Genomic DNA, 22,446 nt, shown 5'->3' on the forward strand with positions numbered 1-22,446 from the left:
AGTGCACAAGGAGACACTTTGCTTATATTCCCAACAAAGAGTTTGCTTGCACAACACGATCAGACAGAGAAATGTTGGCGTGAGAAATCAGCCTGGCTGCAACCAGACAGTCAGGGATGCGTCATGACTTTGACAGCAAATATTAGCTTTTTAGATTATTTTTTGTCACAAAGATGAAAAAGATGATGTTTAATGCACACGCCTAATTATAAATGCCACATATCACCACATACTGTACTGTATTCGCACTAGTGCCTATTCAGATTACAGTAAACTCTCCTGAGCTCTGTCGGTGTGAGTGTAATATGCTCTGAGGTGCACTGCACTCTAAAAATACCGTTTGGACAGAAACTCCCATTGAAGAAAACTCAGTAAGACACACTGTTTATTTAAGCTGCTGTTTGAGAGCCATGAAACTCAACATCTGAGGGGAACACATTTTTCCTGTTAAATATTTATGATTATGATAATACAAGATACTCCAAAGACCTCAATTTCTACTGTTAAAAGCAACATGCTCACCAAACAAACCCGTAATATCCGAGGTACAAAAGAAACTTAACCCTCACCTTCAGGTCACAAAAGCCCATTATTCATTCGAGGCTCTGCACTATCTCAAAGATAGGAACACCTGCTCATTCAGTGCTGAAACGTCTGTGTGGTTGTTACTATGTTGCTGTGAAATCCCAAAGATGACATGATCGGTGAAGAAATAAGGAATTTAAAATGTAGGGGAAAGGAAAATGTAGCCTCTTTTCCATTTTAATGCCAACAAAACATTTTTTAAAAGCCTTGACGGTGTCGCAGTCCCTGGGTTTTTGGTCCCTGTCGTGTTGCTATTTCTTCTTTTATTCTAGTTTTTCAGGTTTTGATTATGTGTTTGTTGAAGTTTCTGAGTTTCTCTTATTTTAGTATTATGTAGGTCTTAGTTCTTTCATTTTTAAGTCTTTGGTTAGTGAGTTTAATTTATGGCTTTTGTAATGATAAGTTTTGGTTTTTTGTGTTTGGTTCTTGCCTTTCATTACTGTTATTAGCTTAAGTAGTGGTTTCCCCAACCCAGCCTTAGGTTATAACCCAGTGTACTCCTAGTACTGATCACAATGGATGAACTCTGAGCCCCTTCTTGTTTGCAGTGGTGATGGACAGATTGTCAGTTGAGGTCAAGCAGGATTGTCTATAAATTATGAGGTTCGCAGACAATCTGTACTGATAGTCAGGAGCAGGTGGAAGACAGACTGGAGAGGTGGAGGAATGAAAGTCGGTGGTTCAGCAATGGTTTTCCTGGTGTTCCTCCTTTTGTCTCTTTTACATGTTTAGACTTTGACTAGTTGTTGTTGCCTTGGTAAATTTTTCAATTCAGTTTTATTTATACAGGCCAGATCACAACAACAGTCACCTCAAAGCGCTTTACGCTGTAAGGTGGACCCTCCAATAATACATACAGAGAAAAACCCAACAATCAGCGTAAGTTCCTGGTTTTGCCTCCCTGTGTGTTCTCCAGTCCTTTCCCCTTGTGTTTTTGATTTTACCCATTGGATTATTTTTGAGTTTGGAAACTGGCATCTAGATATTGTAGGGACTACTTTTTGTTGACATAGCTAAGTTGTGAGTGACAGCAGCAAAAACAGATGAGGAAAATAGTTTAACATTTAACCAACAAGTGTAATTACTGACATGAGTGGGTATAAAAACATAATCACAGACATCATAAAGAGGCTGGATTCAGCAAAGATGGAGAAGCGTTCACTGTCGTGGTAAATAGCTTAGCAGTATTATAATAATGTTTCCCAATTTTGTATCTGTGGTGCACAATATCATTCAGTCTCTGCACACGAGGCAAAGTGGTTTTTGAAGCCAAAGGCAGCTTTGAATGAACACAGTTTATTGCTGCATCCACAAACTCAGCTCAAATTCTACTATGCAATGAAAACATTCAACCCACAAATGCGTCTCTGAGCTCGTTTAAGACAGGCTAAAGCGAGCCTGCCAAACTGTCCTGGGTTTGACCAATCAGAACTGAACATGGCACAGCAGCTTGCACACCTGTGAAGACGCCATTAATGGTAAACTGTTTATAGGGCATCTGGGTTTTTGAGCAGATGGCAAAAGTCACACATTCTGCATGCATGACTGTGCAGTACATTTTAAAATCCTACAGCTGGAGAAAACTGTGAAAACTGGGCCTCATCACTTCCTGAACATTTAGTGTTGTGAAGACAAAGCTCATCCAGCACCTTTCTGTTTGTTTTTCCAACATGCTGCAGGCATCAACTTCAAAATGAGAATATATTTTTCAAAACAGTAATGAAATTGTCTGTTTCAACATTCGGTTTTTATTTGTACTATACTCAGTTTTATATAAGGTATACATTATTACCTTCTGTGTTTCTCTTTCTCAGATGAAGAGGGAATAAATGCAGATGTTTAATTTTTAATTCGCTATAGTTACAGCTCATTTGTGCCTTCACCACCCTCCAATGGATCTTAGTGACAGTTGCTATTCAGCCAATAATGTTTCGCAAAGAATGTCCCATTCATCTTCCTTTGTCGTGAATTTTTAGATTTACAACGAGCCACCTGCCCCAAACTGAAGGAGGCATATTAACAGGATCATAATGGGCGTCTCGGAGCATTTACCCAGGGGTCACAGAAACACACATTTCGCTCCTGTCGGTGCTCAATCTGCCTGCCGCTCAAACGCATTTTTCTGCTGCCTCGTCTCGCTTTAAATGAGGTAAAAGGAATGAATAGCTGCAGGCGTGGATGGTGAATGAAGCGGGAAACACCCATCAATCCACTGCAAGTCTCAACTGAAGGGAGACTTACGAAAGAAGTTAATTTGGATACAAAGTACCACGAGAGGTGGGAAGTGAGACACGTTTACCTTCAAATTAAAAGAGAGACTGTAACGCGCATCGAGCCCTGCTCCAGGTCTACTATACGGTTACATGCAGCTCATCTGAGTAACCGTGAGAAAATGAGAGGACGCAAAAACCTGTTTAAAATCCGAATCTGACCGTCTGTAAAATGACGGGCAGTGAATACAGGATGAGAAACAGATCTCTAAAAAGAAATCAGACTCTAATTATAAAATAAATACATAATAAATAATTTGCCTCTTTTTTCCAGCAGATTTAGTTCTACCTTTAATCGCTTTAGATAATGACATAATAACTCAACTTCCTTTAAAATCCTTAAAACAAACTAACTGAACAAGAACTTTGAAAGTATGTTGTTGTTTGTTTGTTTGTTTGTTTGTTTTGGGACTTTTTTCTTTCATAGCTTCTGGACTGCAGCGCGTGCCCGTGTCTTTACTAAGGTTTACATAAATGCACCAGCTGAAGCTCTGAGCTGAAACATGTTCACGTGTTTGCTCAGCAGCGGCTCACTGGGAGGCTGGTAATGGTTTGTGGATCCTTCAGATTCTGTTGAACTGGATTCATCGTCCTACTACATATACAACACGTAGGCGTGTGTTTTGTATGTACTACTATTTTAATATTCAATATTGCAAAACTGGACCAATCAAAGCGAGTTCAGACGACATCAGAATCACAGCAGTGTCTTCGTGTCATGTTTTATTGTTCTGGTGCGCACTGGCTCCTTCTGCATAATACGAAACTGGCCAAGAAGGATAAAACATGTTGTAGCAAGTTTGTAACTTTATTTTGAAATTTTGAATCGGCAGTCCCGCGCAGCACTCCGTGTAACTTGTCTCGGGGTCGAGAGCGGAGTTGGTGAACAGTGTGAATCAGAGTCGCTGTGGGGACTGCTGAGCTCGCCACACAGCTGTCAGGAGGAGAGCCGCGGAACCTGCAAACTTATGAACTGAGAAGGTAAAGCTGCTCTTTATTCACACGCCGCACAGTTGTTCCGAAATCAGCTTTGAAAATCTGCGACCCTTTTCTCCCCACTTCCACGCGCTGTGGTGCTGCGAGTGGCGCAGCGTGCAGACCTCACCTGCGCTCTTTTCAATTAAGAAACTTCCGCTGCTTTTATTTACTGTAATTAAGAGGTATGAGATGGCGTAGCATGTGTTATGGTGTTTGTTAGCACCGGGTGGCTGTGCAGGAGTGCGCAAAAGCCGGTTCCACTGAACGCGCAGCGTCTGGGCTTCTCCTCACTGAGGAGCTGGTTTAGCTGTCAGTGTATTCAAGACCCCAGCAGATCTTTAGCGGTGCCTTAACACGTGTTAGAAGCTGATCAGCGCCCTAACAGCCAAGTCCTTCCTGCATTATTACAAAAACTGGACATTAAATATTTGTTTTCTCTTTTTTTAACTTTAATTTCTTCAGAAATATTAAAGCAGTATTGCTCTCAGTAGCTCTATAAATCAAAATCTGTTTGATGGCAGCAGAAACGGTCTTAATACTGGGGCGATGAAAATACCAACTTGTGATTGTGAGTAACATCAAAAATATCAGAAAATAGGCTAAAGAACCGAATATTAGAAACAGACACAGCCATTTCTGAGACAAACTGTAGGTGCTGTAACGAACAAGTAACTGCAATTATTTTTATTTGTATTATTTAATATTTTTTTTTTTTTTAAATGTTTCCCTCAGCCATTTGCAGGCGTAAACATGCTTTACTTTATTTACCTTGAAATTCTTACAGAAGTATTATATTTGAGTAATAACTCAGTTCTATGAATGTTTTGAATTTACGACATTATTTCTTTTACATTGATAAAAAATACTTTGCAATGTCCTGCTATGGGGTGAAAATTGTGACAGTACGCATAGAAAGACACTTAACACAGTCACAACCCAAAGAAATCTGATGGGAGGGGCACTGTAGTCCTGCAGTGGCCCAGAGATCACATCGTCACATTCCCATTAAAATCTCAGTGCAAATCTCCACAAACACGTCTGCCTAGTAAATCAAAGTGAATGCCTTCATATTTCTGCACATTCAGAATATGAATGTGTTTTAACTGTGAATGGATTCATAAACATGGACAGAAATGACTGAATTTAACTTATGATAACAGGATGACATGATGTTTTTCTCCATGTCTTCATCTTTTTCACCTTCTTCTGCCATGACTCCCTTTCTCACTCCCCCTTCTCCTCCTCCCTCCTTTTTCTTATCATTGCACTACTCCATCCTCCCTCACATCCTGCTTTGTCTTCTTCCTCATTCTTTCCTTTCTGCTCCTCTTTCTTTCACCTCTCTCTACGTTATTTTACCTCCTTTGTCATCCTCTCTGGGTTGTCTGACTCCTGTTCTGTTGCCTCCTAATCTCACGCCTTGACCCATCCTTTCCTGCTCGTTCATTTCTTTTTTACTTCCTCTTTTTTCCACCCTGTTGTCTGCTTTCTCCTCTTGTACTGCTTTACCAATCAGGTGTATCGTGTCCTTCGGTCTGCTGGTGTCAGGATGTGGTTCACAGTCAGACTGAGTCTCTGCCTGCTGGGCTTCTTTCTCATCTCTGTGTTCCCTCATGCAGCACAAGGCCAAGGTAAGTATCACTGCTATCCTGCTGTCCACTCAAGAGTCAACATTCCCAGTTCACCACACTGGGCCCAAGCAGAGCTTTTTATACACAGCCCGGCAGGCCTAACCATGGAGTTCCCTAATGATACCCCACAGGGAAAGCCAGAGCTTTCAAACCGTGTGCTAAACTGTCAGGATTTGCACGTATAGATTTTCTTCTGTGTAGAAGAGCGAGGAACTGGGCTACCTGACGATGTAGGACTAGTAAGGACTAGTCTGGATTTTCAGTCCAAGGTTTTGCAAAGCTACATCCATCCACTGACTTCCCCAGACTGTTACTTATAGAAGCCAGGATTTAGTGAGTGTTGAACACAGGCCATACAAGGTCTTCCACTTTCTTTTAAATCTCATCATTCCACTGATTGGACCTTATCAGTCCCAAACATGTTGCCTGTAGGTGGCCTCCTAGATATGACGTTCCTTGTTCCTTTCACACCGTTAAATGGGAGTAATGGTCAAAGTGTTTCCAAGTGAAAACTGCAACAAAACGTTACATTTGGATGTTGTAGGATTTCATTTGTAACCCAAAGTTACAAATTTCTTCAAACGAGAATGTGGACCTGACAAAGAAGATAAAATGATTGAAAAAGTGTATACAGCATTGAGATGGGGAAACTAGCATGGAGTGACTAAAACAGACCAATTTAAAATAAATAAATAATAGTCATGTGCACCCTTTCACACTTAAAGCTATCCTACAAAGCTAGTTAATAGCATGAACGGAGATTTTCCATGCACTCCTTTTTGCAACCACTGGAGGTCTCCTATATCTCCAATCTGTCTTTCTCCCTGCTGATCATGGATAACAGCCTAGTAAGCTGCTAGATGGTGTAGTATCATGCATGTCTTTGGGTTGGTACTCCAAAGACATGCATCACAGGTTCATTGGTAAGTCTGAATGGGCCGTAAACGACACAGTAATGAAAGTGTATAGAATAAAAGACAGTATTATTCATTGGTAAAAAAAATGCCAAAGCTGATGACTGCATATCATTGACATGTATGGGCTGATACTGACTGATAACATGTGTTTAATGGGCTGATAATATCAGAATGGATGGATCATTGCCAGAGAAAACAGGGTTTTACAGGCTTTCCATGATGGTAACATCCAGCAGAATTTTCTTGGGCTCACCGTTTTGGTGTCAAAGAAGCCCAGCGAGGGGTCTCCATATCAGGACCAAATATAGCCATAAAAAGTCGAGGTTGATATCATAATGGTATCAAATGGCTAGAAAGCCTGCAGAACCTTTTGTGCTTTAGCGTTCTCCTAAAGTTAATTGCTGGTTGGGTAAACCTCAGTGTGGTCCCGCTCTCTAAATGTGAAGCTGTTATACTTTGCAGCCACAGTTTTACTCAGCAGGTCACATATCTGAATTTCACTGTGACTGTTTCGATGTGCAGCTTTGTTCTGGAAAAAAGGTTGTTTTTATTCTCTTGATCCTTTTGTCTGTTTCTCTGGGAAAAGCCTCGATGCCAAAGTTGGAATGAGAAAACCAGTTTTGCCGTCGCTTAGCCGAATCGCTTTGCTGTGGCACGTTTTGTCACCTGTGTTAAAAAACACACATATGTGTGTTCATCTTAGTTATGAGTTACTGTGGAGTGTTGAAATGACAGTGACAAATGTCTGTGTAACCCTTGTTAGAAGCTGTGATATCTTCAGCAGTCCCGAATCTAAATTTGATCAAGTTTCTACTGGTTAACGTCGTAACATCAACATGCTTCACCACGACTCTTAAATCAGCAGCTGTTTGTGTTGTTTCCCCTCTTTTTTTAAATCACTCTACGTGCTGACGTTGTCTTTCACCCTGTTTAACCCATTTAGGATTTAATATATTACCTTGTTAGTGAGAGATGACTCTTAATCTTAACACCATTACGAACAACCTTAAACACCATATTTTTCTAGACCTTTTGTCAAGAATGAAAATGACTGATTGATATTCATGACGTGTCTTGAATTGGCTGAGCTGAATGAGTTTGACCTGACCACATGGATCTCAGATGAAGTTTGGAATCAGCCTTAACGTGTCGAGCGTCACGTCTGGTGGGGAAAAACACCCTCTAACATACTAAAAAGTGTTTTGCTTTGAACACAGTCAGGTACTTGCGCTCCATCCAAACACCTTCTGCATTGGCTAATGTTCAAAGGTTTTTGGCAACACTGAACATGAAGTGTTTCTAAACCTGCTGAAAACCAAAGCTTGGTGCTGTTCCACAGCCACACACTCTGGATTTGGGCCGATGCTGTGCCACGCCATAATAGCATGTTGAGAGTGTGAAAGTTCGTCCTGTGTGAAAATGAGCTTACCATAGTTGGCCTACCAAAGGGTTTACCTTTGTGCCCGCTACCAGGTGACTTGGGTATACCTCGTCATGATTGGCTGGAAGCTAGTCACTAAAGCTAGGACAGTACATGGGTGGTCTGCTTGCCCACCCACCCTTTACCCTGCACTGTGTTTCATATTAATCCAACTCTAATCTCATTCAGTCATATTTTTAATTAGCTCGACACGATTAATATATTCAACCACAAAAGTGACACTTTTTATGTTTGTGGTGCTCGTCTGATATTGTGAATAGTGACAAAAGTGTACAATGGTGGAGTCAGAGGGTTCGGTTTTCCTTCTTATTTACAACAATATGTTGAGAAATTCTGCGTTGCCTCGGTGTATTTAACTGTGACAGCAAGGCTTCTTTTCATTACCATCAACATTATTACATTATGATTATTTTATTCTATATATAACTGGGAAGTAAAACTCTTGATATGAAACATTTGAGGAAGAGAAACTTGAGAGAGTGAACAGGAAGTGAAACGCTGTCTTTTGTGAGTCCGTGTTCAAAATTCACCAAGCATGCTTTTTTTTAAGGTTTTCAAAATGTTTTGCACTGGAACAGATCAATTCCTTTAGTGAGGATATTATCCTGATAAGCCTGGAGGGATAATGTCCATATTCACCCGTCGCTCTGCAGAGAGATTAAGTCTAGTAAACAACAGAATAACTCTTTCACAATAAGGAGAGTTGCTAGGTTTTGGCTAAAGTGCGAGTAAACTGAGAGAAACCGCAGCATTCCTCAGTGAAGAGGCTATAGTGCGCGAGCCTCGGCTACAGCAGTGACCTGGGAAGAGCTAAAGGTTTCCGAGCAGCTTGGACAGCTCCCACATGTGAAACTGCTCACTGCAATGGCTCTGATTTATTGCAGAGAAGAAGAAACTTTAACATGAAAAGCTGAGGAATGGCTATAATATATCAGAAACAAATTCATATCTATTTAAATTATCCATAGATATGAAGCAAAGGAACCATTTCCACTTTCTTCTTTTTTTCTTTTTTCTTAGTGCCATAAAGTTGAGGCTGTTTTAAGAAATTACTCTGCGCTTGTCTTAAATTACCCTCGAGCTCAGCACCTGTCATTAAAAAAAAAAAAAAGGTCAAAGAATGATTTCAAAGGCTCAGTCCCAGCTTTGGAGGAGCTTTTCATTTCTTTGTTGCCTGCAGACATAAAGGAGCAGGTATCTAAACCCGGAGGGGAAACAGGCGTGATGAGTGTGGTCAAATGCCAACGTTATTTTGAAGTCATTTTAAGGGTTTAGTTAAGAGAACTTCTGGGATTAAAGGGAATGAAATATGTGGAATGATGGTAGGACTGCAAAAGTTATCAAATAAATAATTATAAGATTATCATCGTAATAGTTATTGTTTATTGAGATGTTACTTACAACAATGTGCAAAAGTCTTGACTGTCTTTCACAGTTTTTTTATTCATTTTCAGTCCCGTCTTTGTAACTTACCATTATCAGAGATTTGTTGAGCCACTTAATGCTGACTCATGATTCATTCAAGCATATAAAAGTGATCTAACCCAAGGGAACATCTTAGCAAAGAGACATTTTTACATTGTATTTTAAGCCACTTTGTTACAGCCTGTCACAAACCATATGATTTGTTCCCATTTCTTTAGTTGAAACTATAGAAAATGCCAAAGATAACAGTTTGACAGGCATAAAATGGCATTTTTGCACCAACAAGCTGATTCCCAAAATGTTCACTGAAATCTTGGCGTATCTCGGCAGTGTGTCATTAAAAAACACTGAGGAAATTGAACAAGTGTGGGAGACGAAGAAGCAAGACTCAAAAGAAAACTATTTACAGCAAGTGAAAAGTATCTAAAAGACAGGACACGAGACCTGAGAGATACGTCTGGTTCTTCAGTTGATCCATTCATTGTTCACTAAAGCATCATCGGAAACGGTCTCAGAGGAAGGGTGGCTGTCAGGAAGACATTCTTTAGTAAGAGGAACAGGGAGAAAAGGCTGAGGTCTGGCAAATTACACAAGAACTGGACTGAAAATCTGGGGTAACAGGTCTCATAGAGTGAGGAATCGCAGTTTGAAGGTTTTAGTTTAAATGATCATCAGTATGTATTAAGCAGGTCAGGAAAGTAAGTCAGACAGTAACTCTCTAGTGTCTGATTGCAAAGTCAGTATCACAAAACACACTGCCAGTGCAGTAAGGGATACCTGGACCAGTCAATGAGCGGGCTCCACAACATGATGGGAGCTGTGTGGAGTGATCTTAACATAGAGTGAAACGTAAGACAGCCAACATCCAAATGAGAACTTTGAATGTCCTTGAAGAAGCCTGGAGACATTTTCCTGAAGACTAGTTAAACAAATAGTCAGACAGCTTTCCTAAGAGGGTCTGAGCCAGGGGTGGGGAACTCCAGGCCTCGAGGGCCGGTGTCCTGCAGGTTTTAGATGTGTCCTTGATCCAACACAGCTGATTCAAATGGCTAAATTACCTCCTCAACATGTCTTGAAGTTCTCCAGAGGCCTGATAATGAACTAATCATTTGATTCACGTGTGCTGACCCGGGGTGAGATCTAAAACCTGCAGGACACCGGCCCTCGAGGCCTGGAGTTGGACACTCCTAGCTTATCCCGTTTTCCTAGCAAAAGAAATGAGCAGCGACTCAAACTTGTTGCACTCCAATATTTATTTCCGTTGCCGACAGCACCGTTTGCCTTCAGCACAGTTTGCCTTCAGCACAGTTTGCCTTCAGCACTGCTTTCTTGTTTTGTGGTGTAAAACAATTAAAGACCTTTTCCACCTCAAGCCGTGGTGTTAGGTATGGGAAGGAAAAATAAGGAGTGCTGTGCAGTAATTATCCCGATGTGTAAAAATCATTTACTGGTGTTAAAATGTCCTGTGTTGCATCTTTAAGATGAGAGTGTGTGTTTGGTAATAAGAACATCAGTGTCAGAGTATTTTTCAAAGTGACTTTGATTTGCAGAAAACTCTCCAACTTGTTTTTTAATAGTTCCTGTTAAACCTTCTCATTCCTTATTCTTTCCTCTCTGCTCACTATTGCCCTTTTGCCTAATTTTGCCCTTTTAGTCTGCTCTCACTGACTTTAAATGCACTTCAAACTTTGCACTTCCGGCTTGCCACACCGCTCACGGAGGGTGCGGTGGGGCCCTTCTCCATCCTCGGCTGTTTGCACAGGATTCTCCATGAAAAATAGATGAGAATTAAGTTTCCATCTCTACTGGTGAGGCCTTTTGTCGTCACCAGGCTCTTCGCTCGCCGTCCAATACTTGTCTCTGCGTGATAATACAATCCTGCAGAGAAGATCCACGGCTTTCTGTGAGTGTGTGTGTAAAAGGCATGTGTGCATGGAGCTGCAAAGGAATCGGCAGGTTTCAAAACAACCACCTGAGTTCCCCGGAACAAAATGCATGAAGAATGTTTTTTAATGTGGAAACATCAGAAAACACTTGCTTCCAGCTGCGGAAACGTATACATAATTAATGCACACATATGCAGATGTGGGCACACGGGAACACGCGACCGAGTCCAACCACACTACAAACAGAGCCGTGCGAAATCTGCTTCTCGAATCATTTGGGATTTGAGCAGCTCTCTTCAGACGAGAGAGCATCCTTTGTTTCCAAGACAGAGATCTGTAATACCTGAGCCGAAATCCCATGCAGCCCTCATTCTCATCCGCAGGTTGGTGCAATCACTGGTATTGTATTCCTTATGTGTGTTTCTGTATATTTGTCTGCTGTGGAATGCACCAGCTTCATATCTTCTCCACTAAAATCAGGATTATCCTTCCTGTGCTGAGCTCAAGTTTCTTTGTATACCTACATGAGTAGTTTTCTGCAGATAATCTCTTTGCATAAAGAGGCGGTTCACTCAAAATGCTGCAGACGATTGGGTGATGAGCCTTATCGGCTTGACTAAATCTTTGATTGCCATCTAAATCGACCTAAAACTGTTACTTTCTTTTCAAACGTGCCAGTTTCATGTTTAACATTGATATACGTTATCATGTTACACCTGGAGAAAGCGGCATACACACATGCAGATATAAGAGGTGAATTTACCCACAGTTTGGGTTTTTTTGGGTGAACCATTCTTACAAGGCTCTTGTTTACTCCGCTCTTGAGCTTTTGAGCTACAGCAGGCGTCAATCTCCGTGTAGGTATTTAAAGAAGTCAGCAGCAGCAGATGGCTCACCTCATAATGAGTACACAAACACAGAGACGAGTTTGTGGGTTTCATATCTTATTTTCCACCCCCTGGCTTTTCTTTTTTTTCCACAGTTAACCAAAGTAAACTGGGGAATAATACATATTTATTATCTGGGATTTGGCGCTGCTGGTGTGGAAATGATAGGCTGTTTTGGTTGTTGACTCTGGAAATGTGGTTTCTGCCGTTGCAGTGCTTTACAATAGCCTTATCCCTGTGTTTTAAACCAGCGTCTATGCAAAAACACAACAACGCCACATACACTCTTGGTGAACTGTGAAAACAAAGTTCCCCCAATGCAGTGTTGTTGACCTTTCAGAGGTTTTGCGCACAGATTGAGGCCATTGTAAAGTGTGTGTGGACATTGTGCAGCTCAGTGGATCAGGTGCTCCTGCTGAGGACAGGAGAGGAATAGTATGGAGATGCTATTCCAGCGTCTTTCCTTTTGGTTCCTTTGTTATTTTTTCTCTTAACAGTTAAAAAGAAGTCGCATTCCCTCCTTTTTGTTATCCTCTTCTCACCCTGACATATTTCAAAGCACAGATGCAGAAAAAAAAATAATAAAAAGGGAAAGAAAATGAGATCAGGACAAGCAAGGATATATGGAATACAACTCGGGGACAGATGAGGTGACAGTGAGCGCGTAAGCTGGAGAAAATGAATATAGGTGAAGAATGGAAGGCGGGAAAGGGGGGGATATGTAGACCTCTAGGGTGCGGACGGGGACAACAACTAATCAGGATGAGAGGCAGGGGTGTCGCTTTGATGCAGACAGGAGACAAGCACAGTGCAGGCTCGTCAATAGAGCAGGAAGAGGAGGATGAGGAAAAGGAGGAAAATGGGACTTTTGGGGCTTTTTTTTAATGTGACATCTGTGCAAGCTAATCTCTCTGATGTGTATCCTCTACTTGGATGAGATACAATTTATCCTTCCTTATTTTTTTCTCCTCTTTCCTTACGGTTTAAAAGCACAGATGGATCGCCTGCCTCGATGCCATCATAACTCTGGAGGGAGTTCAATCTAACTCGAGTCAGTCACAGTTGTGTTTTGCACTCAGCGGATGAACGAGTGTGTTGAAGCAAAACAGACGGAGAGCAGATTCTGTGAAACGTGCAGATTGTAAAACTTCCTGAGCGCTGATGCTCTATGTGACTAATTAAGGGGAAACGTTTTGTTGCGTACAGGTGCAGGGGAAAGTTTTTGTTGAGATATTTTTGTATAAATAGGAACTAAAAATCATATTTTCACAGAATTCAGTGTTTACCAGATATACGTAGACATAAGTTAACAGCTGCCAAAATGATCCAAAAGAATGCCAACCTTGCTCAGTTTAGAAGTGGACAGGTTCCTTGCTCTTATTTTGAAATGTCAGCTAGCCCCAGCTCTTCCTGTTCCTTGTTTTTCTGTCAGCTGGCTATCCTTCTGCTGCTTCTTCGGTGAGTCTGTCGTGTAAAGATCATACAGACTCCAGCTCCGCCATCTTTGAGCTGAAGAGTAGTTCCAACCAGAAGTTGCAGCAGGCGGAGAACAAAACACCATGAGGGTGGAGTCTGCTGGAGGTGAAAGGCTCATGGAAAGGAAGCTGATTATATTGATCCATCATTTTTTTTGTCACAAAAATAGACGCAAAGGAGCATCTTATTTTGTTAATTGAAATGTTTTTTTTATTTTTGAATATTGAATTTATAAAATTATGCCTGCACATACACAATAGGTGAATATTACAACTGACAGAATCTATATCTGTGTGAATCACCAACAGTCCTGTGAGACTAATAAAATATAACCCAGTAAGTTATATTTTGATCACGGTGAGCTGATGTTACATATTTACAAAGGCAAAAGAGTGTAAATGTATAGGTTTGGTAGTTACAGAGGAGTAGTGGTGCTCAAAGCTACCAGGACAAAGTCGAGCTCTGCAGAATTCTTAGTTCTTCGAATTTTTGCTGAAGATCAAAAAGCCAGAAGACTAAGTTCTTTGTGACTGGATGACATATAAACTTAACTTTCTGTACTTTTTGAGCATTTTATATGGAGGAAGTGATGCAAATCACATGATGCTTTAGGTCGTCTTTAATTAGAAATGTGGAAATCTGAAAGGACTGAAACGTTTTCCTGCAGCTGTATGACAGCATGTCGCGCAGTCGGCTAAATTGAACTCCATCCATTGTTATGGACACAATCTACTAATAAATTAATGATGACATCAGTTTCATTTCCAATATTACAGCAAAATATTGGATGTTGATGGTGCATGATAAGGAGTTTTATAACCACTCATTCTGCACATATATACACTAAATATCAAACTGACAGTTATTGTGTAAAGCTGTGTATTGTTTTTTTTTATGTCTAGTTTCATCACCAAGAAAGCTTCGTACCAAAGTCCTGAGCCCCACCAAGCTGCACGTGTCTTGGAAAGAACCCAAAGGACAGTTTGAAAGCTACAAAGTCATTTACACCACACGACCAGGTAAGATCCAGAACTGATCCTGAGTCTGTGCCTAGACTGTCTCCACCTCTTATTAGTAGCTTCATCATTAAAAAGAGGGAAATTGGTTTGGGTCTGACGGTGACTATCACATTTAGTTGTGTTTAGTTTGTTGGTTTGATTAACTTCTTCGGTAGCAGTCAGCAGATTAAAGCTTTGGCCACTGCTGGAGGCTGCTTACAAAATCACACACGATTAGTTTTTCTGCCACAGTGTGGTTTGATTCACCATGTTCGTTTAAGATGATGGCTGTGCTGTGATTTTAACAATCGCTTGCGGAGCCACAGAATGCGTCTTTTGTCTCTCGGCCCCGCTGTGAGCTGCTCGCAGAGAGAAATCTGTCCCTGTGCTGACCTCCGGTGTGGCGCAGCGAGAGCCGTAAACTTTTCTCCACACTCCTCCTGACGGGAAAGTTGCTACACCTAGTGAGAAATTTGCTAAGTTGGGAGAGACGATGTGAACTGAAGTGTGACATGATGACTGCTGTGAGAGTGGGATATCAGACTGAGGATTTTTCTGCAGCTTTGTCTACATCCGTGCTTCATCATTTGCAAAAATCAAACAAAATGAATAAACTAGCAAATTATTCGAACATGACAATCCCACACCATGCGCCACAGGCTGAGCACTTTCAGGCTTCACCTTTGCACAGAGCTGCTGCAGAGACCTTCCAGTTTAGACTTGATTTGTCCGGGAAATTTGATGAGGAATTCGCAATCTTCTCTGGTGTTCACACAGCTGCCCTCAGTCACACCTCTGTGATGGATCGGCTGTCTCGTGCTTTGCTCAAGGGTCCCTCAGCAGTGATGGCTGCAGGAAGGCGTGTCATTAAAGACCAATCACCGTCAGCAGAAGCAGTAAAAAGCTGCACCAGTTTTGTTCTCAAATGACAAAAAAGTGCTCTGAAATTAAAAACAGATGCAGATTAATGCATCTGCAAATTAATATGAATAATGTCTTTTCATAAATCATGTTTTAACAATGCAGTATTTGTCTTTTGCTTGTGGGACAAAAAATTCTAGCTATGCACGGCGGAGCACAGCAGTTGAACTTCTTCCCCTGAGGGGAAACAAATCGACCTTTTTATGCAGTTTTCGCTTGCATGCTGGTTCATAACTCACTGTGCAGAGAGAGACACGTAACCACACACAGGGTCTGATATAACTGATACTGGAGCTGTTCGTGTGCCCGGTGTGGTAGCCTGTGGTTGGTTGCGGCTGACATTTTCTTGATTTATTGATTAAGGCTTTGACGAGTTTGACTTTTACAGCTTGTAAAACGACGTCCAGCTGAACACTGGTACGGCAAAGCTTTGGCTGAATCTGAGGTTTTATTGATGACAATGGAATTTATTTTGTATCCAGTTCAGCTGCATCTGTGTGTACATAAGTGAAGACTTCCCCACAGCAGCGCTGTGCACCTCACATCCTCAGTAGTTGGCATCTTGGCTGTGTGATGAAAGAAGGAAGATTTTTTATTTATTCTGTTCTTTTTAAAAATTACTTCTCTCAAAATTTCCCTCACAAAACTGGAGCACAGACGTCTCGGTTTGGACACTTAACCGCACAGCCAGTCAGGAGGTACAGCTCAGTACCTCATTGCTTTATGTTGTATCAGACAACATGCTGATTTCTGTTGGAGTGAACAACACTGCTGAACTCACATCGTTTTCAGGGGAGTACATGGTGCATGTGGGATACTACATGTAAGTGTCCTTGGAAGTAATTGAATAGAGACACACTGAAATTAATATATTTATTTATTTATTTATAGTCAGTATGCACAAATGGAGTTGATAAATTAGTTTCCAGGATGACTCTGAAGTTGACTCGATGAGGTTCTTGAAGGAGGGTTTGTTTAAAGGGCAAGCCTGCATACGTTTTATCCAGGTGCACCTAATTAACTGGTAGCTGACTGTAAACTGGCACTATACTTACTTGGCTCTCACAGACTCTGTCATCCTGATGCAGCTTTTCAAATGAAAAGCTCTGCACTGCTTTTTTGATCTGAATTCCTGACTTTGAATCATGAGCGCATGCTGTTTTTATTGCTCTTACATTTTAAAGGAAGGAATTCTTTGTCATACGCTGACTATAATTACAGCTGTAAAATGATGATGTGTATATAGTTGTTGTATATAGTTCCTAAACTACATTGTGATTATATGCATAAGTGGTATTACTCTGTTTCAAACTTGTGGCCAAGGCTTTTCAATCACTGTTAGTGGAAGCAGGTGCACTGCAGACATCTTTACTGTCTGTTTATATTGATGCAAAGCTTGAAAGCCTGGAATTTGAGTCATACTGTTGTTTGCAAGTGTTATTAGTTTATAAACTACTTAATGTGTCATAAAGAGACTTTTATTTGGATGATGTAGGAGCCGTGTCAGCATCTGGGGAATGCATTTTATTTAAAATATATGATTCAATTTCTCCATAAACAATAAATTCTGGAAATTCTTCAAAAGACATAAAAGTTTGGATCCCAGTCTGAGAGAAGATGAGTGCTGGGTTTATTTTTAGAGTTGTTCAAGGTTTTTCTACCAACAAGTGTTAAATATAAAGCTGCTTCATGGGCATTCATCTGTCTAAATGAGAATAGTTGTTTTATTTTTATCGATACAAAAATCACTTTGATTCAAAGCTTGTACAGTCTAATTTAACACTGCTCAGCTCAGAGTGCTGCCAAATAAATGCCAACACTTCCTCTGATTCAGGTTAATTTTAGGTGTGTCTCATTTGGTGGGGAGGATAAAAATGGATTAAGAAATGGAGAACACGAAGCCCTAATTAGAGTGTGTGTGTGTGTGTGTGTGTGCTTGAGTATGCTGAACTTGGAGAACAACAGTGTTGTTTTTAATCCCCTCAGTATTCCCAGGTGAACTGCAAGAAATGCTGTAAAAACTGGAACAGATTTGTGAACTCTTCTGTTGAAACACCCAGTTTGGAATCAGCTGCTGATATTGAGAGGGTGTCCAGAGCAGAGAGGCAACATTTTTCTTAGAATTTCTTTACTTTTGCCGTTTCTCATCTGTCGTCTCGGTGGATATTTTTTCCTCTGAGGGAGACATCAGGGTAAAAAGGGATATTTTATTGCAGTGGGAAAAGGTGCTGCTTTTAAAACTGTCAACCCGTCCCCAAGTCCTGTTACTGTTATGATGGAGAGTTACAAGGATTGGTTCAGTAACAGCACAGTTTGAATGTTCCCACAGCACGTGTGGGCAGCAGTCCTTCAGAGCATTTATAAAGACATCATCAGAAAGGCTGTTTGGACGGGTCATCAGCAGAGGAGAAAAATAGCTCCTACTCTTCATCTCAGTGAAGTAGCACCTAAATGTACTAAAATCATAGTGCATGCATAACCACATATAAAAGGCAAAGAGTTGGTGGTAGTTGGGGCTACCTGTCAAAAGCTACAGAAACTTCCTACAAACTTGGTCTTTTTCCCAAAAGAATGTCTAATGTGTCCTCACTAAGATGGATGAAGCAAATCTGTAAGGCCAAAAATGCCATTGACTTAATTTCCAATATTCAGTTCAAATAGATTCAATATTTTTCACAGTTCAGTTCACCACAACATAAATAAGAAACCATTTTCTTCTATGAGGAACAACTCTGCAAATATCGAACAGAACTCGAGCCATCAGGTAAAAAATGTTGAATAAGTGGTGATGGTGGGGAGGAAGAACTCCCTTTAAAAAAAAAATGGATTCGGGCAGACATCTGATTGGGTGGGGAGAAAACAAGGGCGTGGAGAGATTATAGTCAACAAACATGAAATGCATGTATGGTAAATGGTTCTTATATAGATCTGCTCTCCTTGAGCACTCGAAGCACTTAAACAACATGTCTCAGTCGCACCCCAATGGGCGCATTGGAGATCTCGCATTTCAGTAGCCAAGGACACTTTAGCATCAAACCATCAACCTTCCCATTAGTAGATGACCTCCTCCATCTCTTGAGCTAGAGCCATCCTGGAAAAGTGAAGAAGCAAGAAACCAAAACACTGTTTTGTATCATGCTGATCTCGGGTCTTTAATCATATGTTAAATGTTCCGAATATTGAATATTTTGGCCTCCTTTTACCCACTGAGAATGTTTAAGTAGTGTTTTAACACTTTATGAGAGAAAAAGCTTCCATGTGTTTGAACCAGTTATCTCACTGCCAGATGCACAAGTCGACTGTAGCCTTGATTTTGAAGGTGAAGTCAACTTGCTCGTGTTGCTGTCAGCCAATGGCTAAGTAAACCTGTAGCTTTTGGTGTGGTTTGAATGTCTATTTGATCATAGTAATAGAGAAAAAGTCAGATAAGGTGCAGCTTTCCCCTGATACTCTAAGGTAGAATCGGGCAGATGGAGGGAGTGACACAGGAATACAAATGGAGGGAGATACTAGACGCCAGGATAGAGCTGGAGAGGCAGGAAGAGAGAGCAAATGGAAAGAAGGATGTTGGATATAAAACTGAAAAGAAGCAGATCCAGAAAAAATCTCTATCTGTAGCTCCTGTCAAAGAAAGACAAACATGTTCATAATGTGTTTCTCTTTTTGTTTGTATTTTCAGAGAATGGCTCTGTTTTCATTTGGTGACTAAGCTGAAGGCTTACTTACTGTTGTATGTTGTTTTTGTGGCACTGCGTAAAGGGTTGGGCAGTACGCACACAATCCTGTTCTGGAAAGCAATTCAAAACCACCTAATTGGAATTTATTTTAAGCTGCAAGAAACTGGCAAGCCAAAGGACCAAAATGAAGAAGTCAGATGAAAGACACCTGGCAGCCTCTTAATGAACCGAACAGCAACGGGAATAATTCATGCTGTTGCACGATCAGGGTGCACTACCTGTGGTGTGTGGATGGAAAAAATGGAAACTTGCTGGTAGATGACTAGCAGGAAACTCCCAGAGCATGGGCTTGGGAATGCAGAAATTATTGTACACAGGAATGTAGACATGCTACATAAGTATAGCCATGAGTATAAGCATGTAACAAGTGTTTGGCATAAAAGTGAAATAATAAAAGTACTGGAAGGCTAGGTGCACAGTAAAGAGGTGGAGGTATGCTGAGGAGAGAGGAGGAATGAATGATGTAGATGCCGAGAGAAGAGAGTGAAATATTCTGTTGCTGGTCACCACAGGAAGGTGAGGAAGAGAGTTTAGGCTGATGAGCATCAGGGGTGATCTGTGACAGAAAGTGGAGAGTGGAGGAGTGGAAGGGAAGACTTACAAGATGGTAGTGGGACCTGCAGTGATGCATTGTTTGGTGGCACTGCAAAAAAGACAGGAAATCAAGTTGGAAGAGATGAAGATTTTCCTTAAGATTTTCATTGGAAGTGACCAGAATGGACGAGATCAAAAAGGAGTACATCAGAGGAACAGCTCAGTTTGAGCGATTTGGAGATGAAGCCAAAGAGCCACGGGTGAGATGGTTTGGACATGTGCAGAGGAGGGTGTGGGTATGTTGGACAAAGGATGCTCCAAAGATGGAGCTGCCAGGCAAGAGGAGGAGAAGAAGGAAGCCGAGAGAGAAGGAGTGACGGAGAACACGAAGAGCTTTGGTCTGACTGAGGAGGATGAGATGTCGGCGACCCCTATAGCAACCATGGGAAAGAAAAAGATTATAAAAGTCCTGCGAGTTAGTAGGTGTGTGTTCCTGGTTACTTATTCACTGAGCTCAATTACCAAAGAGGCAGACAACTAAATTAGACAAAGCAATCAAACAGCGATGGGCAACCACAGATGTTCTGCCCCACTCTTATGTATGATATTATAGAAACACGAGTTTCCTTTAAGCACAGAGGCCTTTTCTCATTTTTCACACATTGTACTGTAGGCCGAGAAACACAGTCGACTCAGTCGAGAACACTGCAGCCTCACAAGCTTCGTGGTTTTTTATACAGTCTTACGGGTTTCCAAATAGCCTTGACATTTTAGCAGAGCATGATGCCCTTATTTCTGAAATGTGCTCACACAGGCTCGCTTTGCAACATGTTGCCTAAGGAAGTGCTTAGTTTTGAAGAAAAGGATAAAAATTATTTCTAAAAAGTAAGTGAAAGTGCCGGGATGACTGAGTGCCTTCTGGGCTAAGTGCAGGGAGCAAATGACGGGAACGATCATCTTCACGCTGCAGGCCGCTGGTGTCGGTGCGAGGGTAATGAAGGTGGAAAGGCAGCGACTGAGCAGCAGTTAATTTTCATAATCAGCAGGGATGTTTTTGTAGAGCTCTGCCGAATGGTTTTCATCAGGCTTGTCTATTCCTGGTTGAGCCCAAGACTCGAGTCATTTACCTTTTTACTTCCAAAATGTGAAACAAACCAGTTATTATTTAATTGAATTAAAATGTCTTCAGGGTTGAAGATGCTGTTTTTGACAGTCAAAAGTTCAAGGAAGCAATTGCTATTGAAAAAGCGCCGTATCATGTTGGTTTTTGCTGTCAGTCAATTTGAAGGAGCAGCTGCTGCAGAAGAAATTAGATTTGGTAACTGACAGTTTAAGATTTATGAATCCCAACGGGAACGTTTGTTCTCCAGCAGGAGGAAAAGTACGAGAAATGAACAGAAGGAAAAGTGGCTAATTTTAATTAAGCCTCGTGAAAAAAGGCAAAGAAAGAATAAGCACTTTTCTTACATCACAAATTCTTAAACTAATTAACATGTGCTACTCTGATGATCTTGGACTGCTCAGTAAATATCTGGTACACTCTCTCTCAAGCCAGGAAGCAAAAACCTACACTGCACAGTCAATTTGCAAACTGCTGACTTCTGCCAAAACTTTCTCCTGCTGCTACAGCAAAGCGCGTTTGGCAGAATCGGTTGCTAAACACATACTCTTTATATGATTTTTATTTACAGTCTATTACATTTTTGCTCACATCCTCGGTTTCTCCCCTCAGCTTTTGAAGCCCGGGGCTTCTCAATATTTCTTGAGCAATTTAAGAGATCGTTTTAGCATATTTTGAGAGTGCACAGCGGTGTGGCAGGTGTGCACGCTTCACACGTGTAATGATGGCCGAGAGACACTGAACTCAAAGAGTTCAACACGGGGTCAATGGCAATCTCATCACACCACGCATCTTCATCAGAAGTCATCTGCTTGTGTAAAGTGTTCTTGAACAGGCTCAATTTGTTCAAGAACATTAAATACTCGAGATCTAGTAAAGGACCAACAAACATTACGCTCATAAAACTGATATCACTCAAAGTTAAAAACAGACATGCTTGGTGTGGCAGTTGATCATCTGCCCTCAAGTAAGACACTCATGTGGTGTGTGAACAGAAGTCTGTGAAGCCTCCACTCAAAGCTTACATGAATTAAATATGTTCTATTTTGCAGATTTATTAAATGATTGACCTTTTTTGACAAAATTTATTGTTAATCTGATAATAAAAAGTGATGTAAAGTCAGAGGGTAAATGCAAAGCTTCAGCATAGGAGTCGTTACAGGTAACGTTTTGAACTGAAAGACATTTTCTAAACAAAAAAATCCCCTTTTCCTGTTTGCAAAAGGCAATAACTTTCATGCATTCTTGTTAACTCGGACCAGCGCACGTTTTTGTGCATTATAAAGCTAATATTACACAAGCATAGCTGTACGAGGATGAACCAAAAATAGGAAAAAGTGGCTTTGACCCCACAGATGCAGTTCACAGATCTGAAAGCGTTTGCTCAAGGCTTTTTCACCGGTTAGTTTCAGCACAGCTGAACAGACGATTATTCATGCAGCTGCAGATATTTGTCTGCCCTACGCGTGAGTCACAGGTTAAACTGCCTTCATGGCCAAAAGGAGCCCAGAATACAGGGTGGGCCATTTATATGGATACACCGTAATAACATGGGAATGGTTGGTGATATTAAAGTCCTGTTTGTGGCACATTAGTATATGTGAGGGGGCAAACTCCTCAAGATGGGCGGTGACCATGGT

At 41.1% G+C, this 22,446-nt stretch overlaps 1 protein-coding gene across 4 annotated transcripts in view; it reads left to right on the top strand.

Moving 5' to 3' along the window:
* Positions 1-3,705: 3,705 nt before the first annotated feature.
* The window catches only part of col14a1b (collagen, type XIV, alpha 1b), a 180,977-nt gene continuing 162,236 nt past the window's right edge, over positions 3,706-22,446 (top strand). For 2 of the 4 annotated variants that reach the window (XM_084919140.1, XM_084919141.1), the window contains exons 1-3: positions 3,709-3,836; positions 5,350-5,464; positions 14,399-14,515. In XM_084919140.1, the coding sequence (XP_084775266.1) occupies positions 5,383-5,464; positions 14,399-14,515 (199 nt within the window). In that variant the 5' untranslated portion in view covers positions 3,709-3,836; positions 5,350-5,382. Of the gene's footprint in view, positions 3,837-5,349; positions 5,465-14,398; positions 14,516-22,446 lie in introns of all 4 variants that reach the window. The other 2 variants (XR_014799223.1, XM_084919142.1) reach the window with 2 other exon arrangements.

The sequence above is a fragment of the Perissodus microlepis genome, chromosome 22 (assembly GCF_051167445.1).
Source record: "Perissodus microlepis isolate ML-2025 ecotype Zambia chromosome 22, ASM5116744v1, whole genome shotgun sequence".
Lineage (NCBI taxonomy): Eukaryota > Metazoa > Chordata > Actinopteri > Cichliformes > Cichlidae > Perissodus > Perissodus microlepis.